At 47.4% G+C, this 17,929-nt stretch overlaps 1 protein-coding gene across 1 annotated transcript; it reads left to right on the forward strand.

Moving 5' to 3' along the window:
* The first annotated feature begins 4,531 nt into the window (after window positions 1-4,531).
* CUNH15orf48 (chromosome unknown C15orf48 homolog) lies at window positions 4,532-7,608 on the forward strand. Its single transcript, XM_005068540.4, has 5 exons — window positions 4,532-4,669; window positions 4,794-4,855; window positions 5,010-5,095; window positions 5,960-6,020; window positions 7,230-7,608. Exons 2-5 carry the CDS (start codon window positions 4,820-4,822, stop codon window positions 7,296-7,298), a joined length of 252 nt encoding a protein of 83 aa, XP_005068597.1. The 5' UTR covers window positions 4,532-4,669; window positions 4,794-4,819; the 3' UTR covers window positions 7,299-7,608.
* The last annotated feature ends 10,321 nt before the right edge of the window (window positions 7,609-17,929 follow it).

Here is a 17,929-nt window from a genome sequence, read left to right on the forward strand (position 1 = left end):
TAGTGGGTGTGTCTTACAAATAAAATTGCTTTCTACTACAATTCACTCACCAAACTCAGAAAGTTTAACATCGACACAATATTTTAATGTATTCAGTGAATTTCTCTCTTTGACCCAGTGAAGCCAGGCCCTACATAATCACCTTTTTCTGTCAGACAATCTAGTCTGGGATTACACATTGAGTTTAGTTGTCATGTGTCTTCCATGTCTTTACTTGGAAACAGTTCTCAGTATTTCTTGGCCTCAGCATCTTTGAAAAACATAGACCAGTTTTGTATAGAACAGAACTATAGTTTTGTGTTCATCAGCATTTCTTTGGGTATAGGTTTTATATCACTGGTGGATTTTTCTCAGTATCACCACCATAGGCACATACTCTCTGAATTGTTCATTTTGATCACCTGGTATTTGATTTATTGTATTCTTAACTTCCCCCTGTTTTGTAATTATAATTTGAGGCCATAGATTTGTCTGTATTTTTATAGAAGCAGTTAAGAATTTAAAACAGTTGGGTATATAACCTTCCAGTCCTTGACTTTTTTTTAACCCCAGAAGCAATGATAGTGCAGTTTTTACTACTTTCCTTACTAGCAGTGTACAGGGAGTACCTTAACTGGGCCATCCCTCACTCAGGGTGGCATCCAACTGCCTGTCACCGAAATGCCCAGGAAATGGCAGAGTCTGACCAGGGCATTCTGTGCCTCAGTTTCCATGATCAGAAGATTGCTCTAGACAACTTCCAAGACTATTTTAAAAGTTGGCTTTATTTCCATGTATTTTCTTCACCCTTCCTTCTCACTTGCCTACTCTGTTACCCAAACAGTCTCCATTTCACTTGCATGCCAAAACCTTTGTGGAGAGGGAGCAGTTGTCCTGGGAAGCCGTATCTTGGTGGTGTTTATTTTCCCCTTGAGCTGAGCTCAGACTGCTCTTGAGCCTTCGTTGCTGACCCCAGCATATAGAATTCCTGGAACTCCCAGTATCAAACCTAGTAAAGCAGCAAGGGCGGGTGACAGGATCAATGTAGCCTACTGTCCAGGTTGGGCAGAAAGAATTTAAAACAATATGAATGTTCTATTTTTGGTGGCTGGAGAGATGGCTTAGCAGTTAAGAACACTGACCGCTCTTCAGAGGGTCTGGGTACAATTCACAGCATCCACATAACAGCTCACAACTGTAACTCCAGTTCCAGGAGATGTGACATCCTTAGACATATATGCAGGCAAAACATCAATGTACATAAAATACAAATAAATAGGTTTTTTTTTTGGTTTTTCGAGACAGGGTTTCTCTGTGGCTTTGGAGGCTGTCCTGGAACTCGCTTGGTAGTTCAGGCTGGTCTCGAACTCACAGAGACCCGCCTGCCTCTGCCTCCTGAGTGCTGGGATTAAAGGTGTGCGCTACCAACGCCCAGCCACAAATAAATAGTTTTTCTCATGAAGCCTGGAGGGTGTGGGGAGGTGGGGGCTGAAGTTTAGATACCATCGGTGAAAGCCACACAACCGTGGTTAAATATGAACCAGTTTGCCATAGCCAAAGAAAGCTCTAAGCGTGTCTAGCATTTGGAGCAGGGAGACAAAGCTTCCTCAAAGAATTGACAAGGTCACACACAGTGTTACTCCTTGTGTCCCGATGGGAATTGGGGCCTGCCAGAGTTTGGAATGTCAAGGGTGGGGCCCACACGTGTTTCACATCTAGTCTCCCAGGCAGCAGTGGCCTGGTGCCCCTCCTGGATGCCAATATTTAGTGTTTGTGAAGCGGGAGTCTGCTCTAGTGTCAGCGTGGAAGTGAGGCTGAGTTCTGTTTTATTTGGGAAAGTATTCTGAAGAACCGAGTGATGGAGAATTCTAGATGGTTCTGCCCACAGCAAACTCAGAAAAACAAAAAAGAGTAAAAGTATGATTCTTTAGCCATATACCTATTTTTTTAATATTTATTGAGCAGATAATTTAATATGTAAGTTGCTACCTTAGTAAGATTAGTGGTTGAATACAAATCACCTCAAACTGCTATAATTCCTTGGACCCAAGAGAAAAACAAATAACTTTACCCCCGCATCTTTAAGAATTCAATATACCTGGGCATTCATGCAGAAGCACAAAGGTGTGGCTTCCTGGATCTGTCATTGCTACAAGTAGAGATGAGCGTAGTTTTAAGGTTATATATATGAGTACATTCTATGTGTAGATCCATATTTCACTCCCTTTAACATTTCATTCTGAAGACTTGGAAACATAAAATTGAAGGATGTGACAACTTTCCTCACTGTCTGGCACCAACACTGAATGCTTAATACTATGGTGAGTTTGCTGGTATGACGAGCAATTATGAACATGGATGGGCATGTGTCTCTGCAAACAGTCCTTTGGCTACATACCCAGAAGTGTCCTGGGAAGTGCTGTGTAGGCTGCTGGGGTGGAGTGGGGGTGGGGAGTCACCAGTGGCTTCCCCCGTTGTGAGCTACAATAATGACCACTGTGTGACGTCTGCCTGGGCTATGTTGTGAGACCTCCGTGGGTGCACTGGTGACACAGATGCTTTGGAGCTAACCAACCATTAAAAAGTTTGGATTTGAGGAACTGAATTTAAGATCCAGTTCACAGACGGAAACCCACGTCTTGATACTGGAAATCTGGCCAAGAGCCTATAATTGGGAAGTTCAGAGGCCCCAGGAGTGAGCTTACCACAATTTCTATGCTAAGTAGACGTAACATCACTGCCCTTTAAGTCCGCATCTCTCCTGAAAGATGAGTGCAGCTTTCAGACCTCAGAAGAGTTTCCTTGTGCAGTGGACAGTGTTCGTGCAGAAACCCATAACTGGTTAAAACGCAGAAGCTAAGTTGTCAGTTGAGTACTCAGCCACAAATGGGATGTCTGTGTTGCACCCTCCCCCAAGATCTTCATGAAAAGGGGGAGGGCGGTTATAAAGAACCAGAGGTTGTGGGGAACCGGAACTAAGCTGTCTTCTGGACATGGCAGGACCATGCGCTCGTGGGCTCGTGGCGGCTGGGTGCCTCCACGGACCCGAGGGAGATCAAAGTAATCAACAGTTTAGTGTGGACAGGGAAGAGTCCATGGCCTCCCACCCTTCCCTGAGGAGCTGTAGACAGTTGATGGCTTTTCCAAAAGGGGAAATCACTTTTCTTTCAGAATGTGGCCTCTCGGCAGGTGGCCACGCTCCAGTGGATAACCCCACACCTCAGCGTATGTGGGAGTACGCGCAAAATCCCACTAAGTTGGGAGGGTAGTGAGGTAGGGATGGATCAGGGAGGAGCTGGAGAAGTGGTGAATATGAGCAACATACCTTGAATGAGATTCTCAAATAATAAGATAAAAATGTAAAAGATTATTTTTTTATTTGCACACATCTATGATCCCAATATTCAGTCGACTGAACGGGATCTTAAGTTTGAGGTCAGCCTGGGCTGTGTTGTAGTAAAATGTGCCCTCCCCCCCAAAAGTTTCTTTACTGCAAAGGGTTTTGGAAATTTAACCCAGGCCACAGGATCACCCAACTTTTTGACATTGTGCCATAATATCATCTGTAAATGTGTTGGGCTATCCTGCAACTCAGGGTCCAGGGGCTATAGGCTGTGCACTCTAGTACACCCTAAACTAGGGTTTTTCCACTTGAGACACAACTGTCACCCTCAGCGTGATTTAAAACAACTTTCAAAGTACCAGGCTTATTTAACTTACTAGAGTTCTGGTGTTAGGAATCAGACTTCCGTTCTGATTTAATCCTTACCACTCACTATCTGCATGCCTTGAGTATCTCTGCATCTGCCAGTCCAATTTGCTGAGTTGGGTGGCGGGTGTGTGTGTGGGGGGGGAGTGGGGAGGGTGGGGAGGTGTGCAAAGACAAAACCAACAGTCGGAGTCCACAGCAGAAATGGGCACCTGGACTCTTCTGCAATTGAATTTTGTTTCTTTTTCCTTACTGCCCGCCCCCCCCCCCCCACCCCGCTTTTGGACGAAATAGTAACGCTGTTGGAGTTAATCTGAACTTTACAATTTACTTTTTAGCAACCTCCGTGTGTGCGACGTGCCACGTTTTAGGGCTTTTTTGTTTGTTTGTTTATGTTGTTGTTTTTTCGAGACAGGGTGTCTCAGTGGCTTTGGAGGCTGTCCTGGAACTAGCTCTTGTAGACCAGGCTGGCCTGCCTCTGCCTCCCGAGTGCTGGGATTAAAGGCGTGTGCCATCAACGCCCTGCTACGTTTTAGGACTTTTATGAGGTTGAATTTGGTCAAATTTACCCTGCCCTGCACCTGGCAACCTCTCGTGGTACTCTGGGAGAAGGTAGCAGTCAACTCTGGAGCACCTGCCCTCCCTTACCCTTCCCTCCATTCCTTCTTTTTAGAAGGGCTGGGTGTTTCTCACCCAGGCTCTGGCTATCACACAGGAACCTGAACCTTACAGACTTTTGAAGGTTCAGGACCTGGACAGAAAGCTATGGGGACTTTAGCAGGGACAGCAGGTTAAGGACGGTTAGCGGCCGCGCTGCGCTATCATCCTGCAGAGGGCGCGCGTGAGCTGGTTCACTGCGAGTCGGTCGGACCGGTCCCCGCGTGATCAGAACGCTGCCCTTCCCGAGCGAGCGAGCGGTTGACTGCATATAAAGCCGGCTCCGGGCTGGGCGTTAACATCTCCTGGCCACAGCCGCACCAGGTGCGTCTCCTTCCTATAAAGTTCTGCGGAGCGGGCCCTCGCCGGGCTTCTGCTTCTGTTGGGTGCCCGGACTCCAGAGGAGGATGTTTTGACCAGTATCTTGGATTTTTTTTCCTTCTTCTAGATTTGAAATTCTACACTAAAGTCATCATGGGCATTTTCCAGAGATTGATGAAAAATAAGGAAGTAAGTTTCTTAACTTCTGAGTGGTTTGTTTTTGTTTTGTTGTTGTTGTTTGAGGAGAGAGAAAAGATGGTGATTTTGACTGATTTTGAATTTTATGCTCTTTTGCTATATTTCGAAGGCTTCATACTGAATTTGCCCTCCTGTTCTCTCTCAGCTGATTCCTTTGGCCTTCATCATAACCGTGGCAGCCACTGGAGCCTCATCTTTTGCTTTGTACGCTTTGAAAAAAACCGATGTGGTGTAAGTACCAAGGCCTCCTGGGGAGGTAGGGGTGTCTGCGTCTGCTTTTCCCCGACCTGCAGATTCTGAAACACATGCTGTCAGTGCCTGCCTGAGTTTTTCCTACGAATCAGAAAAGAATTCTGGTATCAGAGAGGCTGACAGTGACATTTGTTTTGTATGTCTGAATCCTCAATTCTCCTGTAGCAACGTAAAATTAGATTTCTTTTTAAACCTAAGTTTTGAAATTGAAATATTAAAAAAACATTTAGGGGGTACATATCATCAAACATAATCGTTTTAAATTTCAAAATCTCAACTTACTAGGAAGCTCTTTCCTTGTGTGGTAGAATTGAAACACTCAGCTATCGGCAAAGCACTCTATTCTCAACTTTGGGTAAAGGAAAATAGTAAGTCTTGTCTCCTGGGGTGTAGGGAGGAGATATCTCTGAAACTGACTGTAGCTGGCTGACTCAAGGTTCAGGAAGGAAGGTAACAACAGGTAGAGGGAGGGTGGTACCCAGAGCCAGCGCCTACACGGTTCAAGCCTAGCCCCCACCCCCCCCTTCTAGAAACCCAGGGAGGTCCTTATTGGTTGTCCTTCCGCCACCATTGCTACCTGCTTATGGGAGCAGTCTCCAGTCCTGCCCAGTAAAGCAAACTGACCTCTTACCCTGCCCTGCAGAGGAAGGGATCCTTAAAACTTGACACAAACCCCGAATTATCAGTGGATGCGTCTTTGACTTCAGCTGTTACAGCTGGTGACTAAAGGTAACAGATCCACTGTGGAGACCGAGCTCTGTCTCCAGAAATTTTATATCCAATCGCTCTCAGGTTTGTGTACACGGATTTACCTTCATTTAATCAATCTTCTTTTATTTTTAGCATTGATCGAAAAAGAAACCCAGAACCTTGGGAAATGGTGGATCCTAGTCAACCCCAAAAGGTATTGCTGGAGTTATAATATGCAGTTGGCATCCTGCTGGAACCTTTCCCAGTAAAGCAGACTGTAGCCTTTGCACTGACCGAGTGACATTCAGTGTCACTTTGGGAACAGCGGTCTAGAGACCTAACTCAGGTCCTGGCACTTTTCTGCGCAGACACTCTGGACAGTTTGGCTTCTCTGAATCTGTGAAATGATCCTGATAATAAAACTTGCCCTCAGAGCTTAAAGAATTAATACAGAACCTTTTAGCCCAGTGGCCAGCCCATATTTATCACCTAAATATGAATCTTTCTTGAAATATATACCTTGCTTCCCTATTACTTACCTAAAATTAATGTAAGGTGGGACAAACGATAGGAATTCCTGAAAATGGGAGTGCATTTCCCCCAGTGGAATTAGCTACCTTTTACTCCTTTCCAAAAGGTCTTATTTTTTTAAACATTTATTTTTAATTATTTGTTGGGAGGTGAGGAGTCATGCCTGCTCCATGGCTCGTCTGTAGAGGTCAGAGGTCGACTGAGGCCATCAGTTTTCTTCTCCCACCACGTGGATCTCAGAAATCAAACTCAGGTTGTCAGCCTTGGGTGCTTGCACTTTCGCCCACTCAGCCAGTCATCCGGCCATCTGGCCTGGGCTTTAGAAGCATGGGGTCAGGATGAACATCACTGAGGACCATTAGTAAAGACTTGACAAAAAGCTAGGATCTGAACACTCAAGTCTAGAAGAGTCTAGAAGTGTCTCCCAGAGCCTGGGATGAGGAGGCGCTGTTGGGAATGATGGGGATGTCTGAATGAGGACTGACTGGATCGTTTGTGCCTTCATGAAGCAATTGCAAGGAAGAAATTTTAAGAGCCTACTGTGTGTCTTGCCCTGTGCTTGGAACATTGTACATCCATTTACAAGGAGTGGATGCACCCCTTGAATTTAAATGCTGTCTTAGCAAATTAGAAATTCTGACACTACTAATGAACGGAAGACAGATGCGTGACTGCTCTCCCTGGTCCTATGGCACCCAGAGGCTTGGGGGTTTTGGGGATGGAGTGGTAGGAACAGGCCAGTCTGCTAGTCTGTGCTTGTTTCAGAGACAGGAGAAGTGGTTCTTAGGTGACAATGGTGATGTTTTCCCTTAAGGGAGTAAGGACAGATCCCCTAAAGGAACGTGAGGCTAGAGAGCAGATGTTAACACAGCTGCTTGCTTTGTTTCTCAAGCTCATAACCATCAACCAGCAATGGAAGCCCGTTGAAGAGCTGCAGAAAGTCCGGAGGGCAACCAGATGATGGCTCTTGTCCTTCCTTCCGAAGAATACTCTATGAATCTAGTGGAAACACTTCCGCACAAACTAGATGTTGATGCCAGTGTGCGGAAATGCTTCTGCTACGTTTTTAGGGTTTGCCTGCAGTCTTTGGATCCCGTGTAAGCAACTGAAGGCAGCGCATAGTCTGAAAATAGTTTTCGGTGTTTATTGGTGTAAATTTCAATTTTACATTTGAAATTTTATGTTCCTGATGCTTGGGTGTACTCCTTGAAATGTATAAACGTGTATAAATTAGATTACTACCTGTAATAAAATATTATTTATGCAAGACATATCAAAAATTATTTAACTTTGAAAGTGGGGGTTCATCTTTTTGTGGGAAAAAGCACATTTTGAAGTGTAAAACTCCATCTTTTAAGTATCAAGTGGAGGTTTCTAAGTTTTACTCCAAGCTCATTCACCCTCCCCCCAGAAACCCTTTGATCATGTGTTGTTTGTAGTAAATCAAAGGACAAGCCCAGCATTGGGAAGAGTGGGAGCGTGGTGAGTCCGGGAGAGAAGGGAGGTGGAGACAGGGACAGGGTTGTCTGAAGAGCTGGTGAACAGGAGGCATGTAGAGATACCCTGCAGATGCCAGTGGGAACCCTGCTGCTCCCAGGATGATGGAGATGGACGGATGGGAGGGGTAGAGGTAGGGGGCCCTGGCCAGGGACTTGAGTGAGAATGCCCAGGGTGCCCCGAATGCCCCTGCTCCCTTGACTGCTCATAAAAATGGGATCACGTAGGAAGTTGTTTTTCATGGAATGTAAAATAAATTGAGATATAATTCACATGTCTTAGTAGTCATCCACTTAAATTGCACAGCTCAGTGTTTTTATTATGTTTACAAAGTTAGGCAATCATCTCCATCTACTTCTAGAACCTTTGCATTATTCTCAAAGGAACCCTGTGCCCATGAGCAATCACTGTCCCTGACCCCTCTGCTCCCAGCCCAAGGCAAACACTAATCAACTTTTATTTTCTGGGCTTGGTCTATTCTGGACATTTCATGTATACAGGACCATGTGTGGACTTTTGCTTCTGACTCTGGGAGGATTTTCAAGTCATTTATGTTGCATCAGACTATCAGCATCCCCTCCCTTTTGCTGAGGAATTCTATTATGTTGTATAGATACCTCACACATTGTCCATTTGAGATTGATGGACATTGGCAATGTTTCTATATTGGGATAGGGGGGAGCAATGCTATTAAGAGGAGTTGTGAGCAAGATTTTTTTCCAGGCCACATATGTTCACTTCTCTGGATTATGTACCCAAGGTCACTAACTATTAGATTATAGTGATAAATATACTTAATTTTTATAGGAATTCAATGGAAATATATGAAAAGGGCTAACTTCTTGTCCTTTCCTACCAATAACATCCCACTGGCACTTGGAAGTTCTGAAAGGATCTACACTAGACTATTTCTCTCAACCTTTTTTTCTTTTTTTACAAGACAGGGTCTCTCTGTATTGTTTTGGAGGCTATCGGTCCAGCCCGGCCTCGAACTCACAGAGATCTGCCTGCCTCTGCCTCCCGAGTGCGAGTGCTGGGATTAAAGGCGTGCGCCACCACCGCCCGGCTCAACCTTTGTTTCTTATCACCTCAAATCCTCCCTTAGGGAAATCCCTGATGGTTGATCCCAGGGATCACACATAACTGTTGGGAGTTACATTTTTATTTGCTTAAGTTTTTGAAGTAGAATATGATGCCACTTAGGGAAATAAAAATGAATGGCCTAGTAATGGTTAACCAACCCCGAGAGTAAAGTATAAAGTGCTGTTTGGAGAAAGACTGAACATTTCACTTTCAGACATGAAGCTGACTGTGGGCATCGTGAACATGGCGATGGAAGGTGCTGGTCTGCAGGTCTGTGAGGGACAGAGCCCAAGAGCAATGGTGGCTGCTGTGGGAGCAGGAAAGGGCTCATCTGTCTCCTGCCATCATTTAAACCCACACCTTTGTGACAAAAGGTGTAGAAAAGTGGGCCAAAGGCGCAGCTAGGGTGAACCGTCTACATTTATGCTTAATTTCCATGATCATATGGGTAGAAATGTGACTGCACTGAAAGGCTTCCAGTTACTGCTAGACTTGGGGAGGGGGACAGCAAGGTTTTGCAGACTCTCCTAGGCTGCTCTATGCTACCCTCCTCCTCCTGAGAACGGGGCCCAATGCTCCCTAGGACATAGAAGGTAGGGCACATACAAGGTAGGGCAGACAACTTGTCTCTGACAAGCTCTCATATAGAAAAGTGGGAGGAAGTCAAAGCAATACTTTCAGGTTTGATGGCTGGGTTTTTGGAGCAGCAGCTCTCATTTCTACGTCCCATCTTGAGACTGTGGAATTTTAGTTTCTATCATTTGCCTCTGGGAAAGAATGAGGGTTAAGGGATAGTTGGGCAGGAGAAAGTCAGACAGAAACTGCTTCAGGAGTCTTCATTGGGGGTATCATTTCCACAACACTTTAGTTTCAAAGAGACTTGGTTCCTAAAGTTGTGATCTTAAGAGGGATATGGTGGCATCTGCCTGTAATCTCGACACTGGGGAGGCAGAAGCAGGAGGATCAAGAGTTCAAGGCTAACCTGGGCTACATAATGAATTCTAAAGCCAGCATGGTAGGTTCTTATTTCAAAAAACAAAATAAAAAACAAAAAAAGTGGCCGGGCGGTGGTGGTGCACACCTTTAATCCCAGCACTCGGGAGGCAGAGGCAGGCGGATCTCTGTGAGTTCAAGGCCGGGCTGGACCGATAACCTCCAAAACAATACAGAGAGACCCTGCCTCGAAAAACCAAAAAAAAAAAAAAAAAAAACAAACTAAAGTCTTTTTAGCCTGCTTTAATTTCAATTATGCAGAGAAGGGGGAAGGCTAGAATTAGGAATATGCATACTTTTCAGCTGATATTTTACCATATTCGCTATTTATGTCTGTCATTTCAAAATGAAATATTTGAAAAGAACTTAGGTTACCAAAGTTGTTAGGATGATAACCTGGGTCCTGGTGGTCACCAACAAGCTAGGCTCAGCCACCCATCCTCAACGGGTCAATTAAAGATCAATATAGGCACACTGGGAAGAGGTTTAGTGACCCTGCCCCTCAAGCCCATTTCCAGGGTTCTGACATGAGATTCAGGTCTAAAGGGAGGACGAAAGTTACATCACTAAGCAATTGGGAAGGTGTGGACCTCATCACTGTCATTGTCTTGGCTCCAGCCTTCCCTGTGAGGTGCTCTGACAAGTGAGAAGCAGATGGAGTCTCTTCAGGGAGACAAGTTCCTCCAGCTGGCACCAGGCTCCATCCTTCGTCCCTTTCAGCACGAGACTCCTGGGGAAATTCCAACAGCTTGGGGTCCATTATTTCAATATTCTGATCACCCTTTAGAATGTCTTCCCAAGGCTTAGAGGGGTATAATAGCTGGGAAATTGAAGGTGTTTACTGCATGGAAGCTTTTCAAATCAGAATGAAGTGGGAGAGGTTGAAAGGCCTATTATCCCTGAGTTACAAGGGAACAGAGGGGAGGTTAGACTAAAGGAGGAGATGACATTTCAACAGACACATGACCGTAGTAAGTGGAGGTTGCAGATGTGCACTGATCCAGACTTTGAAGATCAAGGATCAATGCCAGTGTCCACAGGACAGATGGTAGAGCCATGGCCAGCCAAAGCAATGGAAATGGGGAGAAAAGAGGATACCATTGAATGGCCAAGGAAAAACCAGCACTTGGCCCCATCTCTAAAGGCCCTGCCAACAGCACCTCATGCAGGGACCAAGACATAACACAGCCTCTGAGGGACATTTCCCCAAACCATAGCAAAGGCGCACACCTGAGACAAGAGGACCTCAAGGCTGTCATTGGTCTCTTGGCACCCCAATGTATTGAGGGTACGGAGTTGGAAAATGAAGGCAATCAGGAACTGAGCAGGTCAGGAAGAGCCCAAGGTGAGACCCTGGATGTCCATGGATGGCAGGATTAATACCATCACCTGTGAGCACTAAATGTGTCAAGGGAAGCTTTGGAGGCAGATCCTTACAAGGACAGAGTGACCACACTTGTCCTTACTGGTGATGGACATTGTGGCTATGTGTCTTATGACTGGCTGGTTCTAAGGTTTTTCACACCTGCCTGTGACCTCACTCTGTGCTGGCCCCATGGAAGGCACATCCTGGGTTTGTTCTCTGAAGACTTCAGGCTGTGGAGGAACTGGTGGTGGGAAGGATACCCCTCCCCCCAGGGCCCCAGCTCCAAGAAAGGCCTGGGCAGTACCTGCTCTATTGCCCTTCCACATTGGGCACACTGGGTGTGTCCTCCATACCTGGAGAGTTGGCTAACAGCTCCTTCCCTGTTGAAAACAAATTCAGATGCTCATAATGGTTGGTTTCAGCTGGAGATGCTTTGAATACCAAACAAAAGATGTCTTTCCTAGTCCTAAACTCCCTAGAGTGTGGTATCGAGGCTAACACTTGGGTGATGATACTTGGATTTCCTCTCACTTAGAGACTTCTGGGAAATCACTAGGTTAACTCCCATGCTGAGCACTCCCCATGCCCCAGGCCTCTTTCCAAGCCTACTTCAAACAGCAAGTTGTCCTTTCTTCCCCACAGCCCAAAGGCAGGAAATCCCTCGTCCCCTTTTCCTGTACTGAGAGGTGGGTGCTCTGCCCTGTTCACTCAGACCTGTGACCCTCAGAGCTGGTACTGGCACTGTGAAGTCCAGGGTGACTGATGTGAGGGCCAGCTCTGAGCTCTCCCATAGAGCCCCCAAACTTCCTGCCTCTCTGGTTCTGAGTCACCACCTGCCCTGGAAGTCACCCTTAGACCAGACCACAGGCCTGTTCTGGTCATGGGGCAGGATGTCTGCTACAGCTTTAGCCCCGTGACAGGAGGAACCAGCTTCCCCTGCATCACGTAGTCTCCTTCACAGGAAGGGAATGTGGGGCCATGGCAGTAGAGGCGAGGGTTCCAGTCCACTGCTGTCCTGAACATTTTTTCCCTAAGACACTTATTTTCTTTACTTTCTTATCCACCTGCCCTTGATTACAGAGTGCCTAGAACATGGTCAGTGCTCCTTCAGTGTTTTCTGATTGTAGTCAGTCGTGAACACTTGTGAAGTTTCGTGCTACAACCAAGATCTGCTATATGTAATCACAAGATCTTCAGACACCCACGTAGTCATTGGATATTCAAATGAATGAATGCTAGACACAGGCCAGGTGTAAGTGATCAATTGGCAGCAGTCTAGGTCCTCGCAGGGCTCTGACCTTGTGGTGGGAGAAGTCATTTCCCAAATGCACACGGAAGGTTAGGTAGACGACTGGCAGAGGGCAGGGGACAGGGCCATGGGCACAGACAGGAGGCTGTACTGGGTCCAGAGCTGGCTTCCAGCCACCCACACGCTCCACTCTGAACTGTTGCAGAGGGGCCTCCTTTTCTAAAGGGCGGCCCAACGGCAGGAGCGAAGTGACTGTCAAAGCAAACTAGCTTGAGATCGAATCACACGCCGCCCAGTTCTCAAAACCAAGTCAGACTAGGAAGCTCCTGGGGAACCAGGAGTGTGTTGGATCATCTTTTCTGGGGTGCAGCCTGTGCCATGGTACCCACAAGGGCCTCTGTGGGCAACATTCCCACAAAGACACGGTGTGGGAGCAAGGTGCTTTTTAGAAGTACACAACAGGAAAATCGCGTGGCATTAAAATATGAGACTTTATGGGAGTCTGAAATTAAGACATGGGTGTGAAAATGTGTCCGCATGAAGTGCACCTGTTGAAGATGGCAAAGATGTGCGGCCCCTTACAAGGAAGCTGGATGGTGAAGGGCAGGGCAGGAGAGGCCAGGGGCACAGCTGCGTGTTCAGTAACATGTTGGTGAAAGCTGGGAGCAGAGACAGATAAGAGGGATGGCAAGGTGTAAATGTACTCTTAAGCTCATATTATTTTTGGAGTAATTCCAAATGCAGAAAAGTTATAAAAAGAGTTTAAAGAACTTCCATGCTCTTTACTAGATTTCCACCATAAACATTTTACCTCATTTTCCTTATAATTTTCTTTAATATCTGTCTGTCTGTCTGTCTGTCTATCCATCCATCCATCCATCCATCCATCCATCCATCCATCCATCCATCATCTATCTTCCTGTCTGTGTACCCACCTGCTGTGTATGTGTGGCATGTGTAAGTATGTATGCACATATGTGTTCCTAGGGGAGCACACCTGTGTGAGTATAGGCGGAGGTCAGAGGTTAGCATTGGGTGTCTTTATCGGTTACTCCCCACCTCATTTTTGAGACAGGGTCTCTCTCTGATCCTATAGCTCACTGATTAAGCTAGGAAGACTGGCTAGCTGGCCAGTGAACTCCAGGAGGTCTGCTGGCCTTCACAGTGCTGGTGTTACGGATGCAAACTACCAGACTCCACATTTATGAGCTTATTTAGCAATGTAAATGCTGGTCCTCATGTTTGTGTGGCAGTGTCTGTCGGTCTGTCTGTCTGTCTTATCTATTATGTCTATACTAGTCATCTTTTCTCTTTTTTATTCAAGACAACTAAGTGGGAGACAGGACACAGGGCATTGCTGTGTCTTTAAGTACTTTAGGCTGCATTCTCCAAAAGACAGGAAATCTTTTAAAGTAATGAGACACATTTGGGTGCAAACGTAAGAGTGAAACAATGTGAGTTTCCACAAAAGACCTGGAAAAAACAGCTGCTGAAGAGAATGACCTCTCCCTTAGTCACCATCAGCAGTAGGTGTGAGGACTGAGGTGTAGGAGGGAGGGATTCAGGTCCTTCAGAAAGAATTTCTGAGGCAAAGGGTAAAGTTTTGGGACGACTTAGCCAGTTGGGAGGGTGACTGTCTCTGACACAGTGCCTTCCTTCCTCAGTCAGCTCTTGTCTGGTAGCAAGTCTCCCATCCCAGTGGTGGGCTCCCTCCACCGTTCCCAGTGGCAGGACCTCTCTAGACCCCAGGTGGTGTGTTGGTAGGCAGCTGAGGCCTATCACAACAGTAGATAATAGTGGGTCATGTTTTTAATGTGTCACTTCAGTGTTCAGATGCTTCAACCTCTGAACACCCAAAACCCTTCTGTGAGGAGCGGGAGACTCATGGCATGCAGACGCTGGTGAATATACCGTGTTCCCCTGCACCCAAGGACCCTGTACTGTCAGACTCAGTGACACTGGGCTCCAGGCTCTTCAGGGGACTCTCCGCTATGGTCACACTGTCCTGTGGGTGAGGGAGCTGAAGTCATTGTCTGCTTTCAATATTTGCCCCTGAGTCATGCCTGGGTGGGAAGGTGAAACTCAGGCCAGTTGGCCTGGTTCCCTAGGCTCTGGAGGCTTCTGGGAGCAGCTTCTGATGGTGAAGCCAGGAACCCTCCCTGGCTCTGCCACCTGTACCATGACAGCCACCTACGGGGCTCTGCTGGAGTTAAGTGTTTTAGTTGTTATTTTCCAGTCCCTTCCATGGTAAGTCAGGTCTGTAGCCCACAGACTGCCTACTTGGTCCTGCAGTCACTGCGGCTGGCAGCCTGGGCTCCTGTTTACGTGAAGCTGGGTGGTGCCACCACGGGACTCACACAGGGAGTTTCCTCCCAAAGGCATCTTTAGCACATGTGGGCCATGGGACAGTCACAGCTGCTGAGACACAGAAAGAAGACGAGGAAACCTGGCCACGGTGCCATGGCCTCTGTGGAGCAGGCAGGGTAGCTTTGCCTCTCCACAGATAGGTCCCAAGGCACCCCGGGGAGCTCCTGGGCTTCGGGGTGGGTCTCATACACAATCTGAATCTGGAGCAATGTTCTCAGCTTGCCTGCTCCTGAGGACTCCCTGGTCCCAGGCTGCCCCGTGGACTCAACATATTAGAACAGTGGTTCCCAGCCTTCCTCATGCTGCAACCCTTTAGTACAGTTCCTCATGTAGTGGAGACCCCAATCATAGAGTTACTTTTGTTGTTACTCCATAACTAACCTTACTAATGTTATGAATCCTAATGTAAATAGCTGGTATGCAGGCCATCTGACACGTGATCCCCGTGAAAGGATTGTTTGACTCCCAAAGTGGTTGTGACCCACAGGTTGAGAAATACTGGCCTAGGATCTTCTGGGCACTTGTACCTTCACAAGCTCTTCCTTCAAGTGTCTGTTGGCAGTGGACAAACACTATTAAAGGCCTCCAGTATATTAAGCTAAATGTAGACACTCTGTCTTCTGTAGTTTGGGACGTATTTCTTCATGTGTGGAAATCCCACTTGTCCTTCATGGCATATCTCAAGTTCCACCTCTTCAGCAAAGCCTTCCTGGAAGCCCTGTTTCCCCTGGCATACCCATCATTGGTTCTATTAAGCGTTGTGGTTGGGCAGGAGGAATCTGGAGACTTCCTGAATTCAGTTCTTGTCTCTGTGGTTCACTAATAACTTTACCAACACTAAAAGCCTCTTTTTTCTCATCCGTGAAATGGAATAGTAAAATGCCCACTTGAAATAGTTATTCTACAATTGAGTGTACCAACCCACCTGTAGCAGGGTGGCCAGCAAGCATGAGCCTTTTCCCTTTAACTCCTGTTCTTGCTGCCACACCTCAACTTTGTTTTGTTTTGTTTTGTTTTTGGTTTTTCAAGACAGGGTTTCTCTGTGGCTTTGGAGGCTGTCCTGGAATTCGCTCTGTAGACCAGGCTGGCCTCGAACTCACAGAGATCCGCCTGCCTCTGCCTCCCTAGTGCTGGGATTAAAGGCGTGCACCACCAACGCCCGGCGCCACACCTCAACTTTGAAAACATAAACTCCCCGAGGACAGAGCCGTATCTATCTTTGTCCTTACGTTGCTTTACATGCAGCACTCAATAAACATTTGATGAAAAATGAATCAGAAGGAGATCCTTGCATAAATGGAGTTTTGCTCTCTAACTTAGCTCTGAAAAAAAATAGATTCATGCATTCATTTGTTTAGCAGTTTCTTCCCTTTTACCGAGTTATCTTCAGTGTGATGTGCCCCACAAATCAGGAGATAAAGGGACCATTGCCGTCGCTGAAGTTAGACAGGACACGCGCTCATAGCAGTGTTAGTTTACTGTGCTGTAAATGGCACAAGGAGGAGGGAGAGGGAAGGAGGAGGAGGGAGAGGAAGGACATTGGTAGAAAGGGTGTAACGAAGGGAGCTACAGGGAAGGGCATTGGAGGCCAAGGGAACCACGGTAGCCTGGGCACCTGTGGAATAGTGTGGAATGCTGGGAAAGAGCGCAGAGCTCAGCACTGGGGCTGGACCGAGAGATGGTGGCTAGAATGGGGAAGGCTTCGGGGCTGGACTTAGGGACTTCACCCAAGCTGACAAGGAAGCCGCACACACCCACCTCCGTTTCCTCCTGTCAGCCGGTCTGGGTACGCTCCTCGCCTAGGTGGCCCGAGATCCAGAGGCCCTGGCAAGTCTCTCCTGTGCTGCCTGGGAGAGGCCAGTGAGGAGGTGTTGAGCCTGTTTCCACCCAGAGAGTTGCAGAACAACAGTGCTATAATCCTTGTTTCGTTCATTGGAAGTGTGCCTTTGGGGCTCCAAATAGCTGGAGCAATGGGTGTGGGGTGGCCTGTGCGAAGCAGCCAGCACTGCCTGAGGGGCAGATGCACCCTTATTCTTTGCCCTTTCCTGCTGTGACATTCGGAGGCCCAAGTCTCTAACAGTTTGACCTGTAAACTAGAGGGCGTGGACCAGGTGATCTGACTCTTAATTCCCAGGAAGAAGGAAGTTCAAAATGTCTGTGGGTTCTTAGATAAGCTGTTTAGCGTGGGGAGCCAAGGGTGGGGACTCCCAGGCAGGACAAAGTCTCTTCCACATACCTTTGCTGAGTGGGTAGGTCTTAGAACACGAGGAAAACAAACCCGGCACTGCATGCACAGACACTTCGCTTCCGCGATCCCCAACCCTTCAGTTACTCCTTTCCATCGTCAAATTCCCTCCAGCGCGGCTACTGTTTTCCTGGTTCCTGAACGTAGCAGCAGGTCCCACAGGACACAGCTTGAGAGCCCGGTTCGTCCCAATTACAGCCCCAGGCCCAGGCTGCAGACCCTTCTCTGACTAGCTGCCGCCAGGGTTCCCAGCACCATTCTTTGGGCTTGGTTAATCTCAGCACAGAGAAATTCAGGGCAACACTTTCCTTGCCTGTCGTCAAGAGCGTTAGAAAGGATACAGATGAGCAGCCGGATGGAGAGAAACCTGGTGGGGTCTGGAAAGGTCTGTGTCACAGAAGCTTACCCCGGTGGATTTGGGGTTCATCACCTTCCTGGCCTGTGGATAAGCCCTACACACCTTCCTGCAAGCTTGCATGCCCGCAGTTCCCTGCACACTGTTCTCTGGGGGGCTATAGATGGTTCATTGCCTGCGTTTAAGGGAGGCATGGCAGCTGAGTGGAAATGTGATTGGACAGAAGGGTGTGATCTACTGTGCTGGGTCGGAGGTGGGGTGCACAGCAAGGCCTGCCCAGACTCTCCTTGGCCTCTCCATGCAGCGAGGTCTTCTGAAGTGCACGAGGGAGGACTCTGTCTGAAATGGGTCTCCTCAGGATCCACCCACAAAGTAGGTCTGCTAGATGGGTGACAGGTGGCACCCAGAGGTGAGGGGCGGGGGATTCTGGGCCTGGA

Source organism: Mesocricetus auratus, unplaced genomic scaffold (genome assembly GCF_017639785.1).
Source record: "Mesocricetus auratus isolate SY011 unplaced genomic scaffold, BCM_Maur_2.0 Super-Scaffold_100004, whole genome shotgun sequence".
NCBI lineage: Eukaryota > Metazoa > Chordata > Mammalia > Rodentia > Cricetidae > Mesocricetus > Mesocricetus auratus.

Bases quoted from the DNA above. Each gene is read 5' to 3' on its own strand.
- CUNH15orf48 (XM_005068540.4), top strand. From the start codon at position 4,820: ATGGGCATTTTCCAGAGATTGATGAAAAATAAGGAA. The intron at 5,096-5,959 runs GTAAGTACCAAG...TTTTATTTTTAG, and splicing joins TTGAAAAAAACCGATGTGGT to CATTGATCGAAAAAGAAACC. The intron at 6,021-7,229 runs GTATTGCTGGAG...TTGTTTCTCAAG, and splicing joins ATCCTAGTCAACCCCAAAAG to CTCATAACCATCAACCAGCA.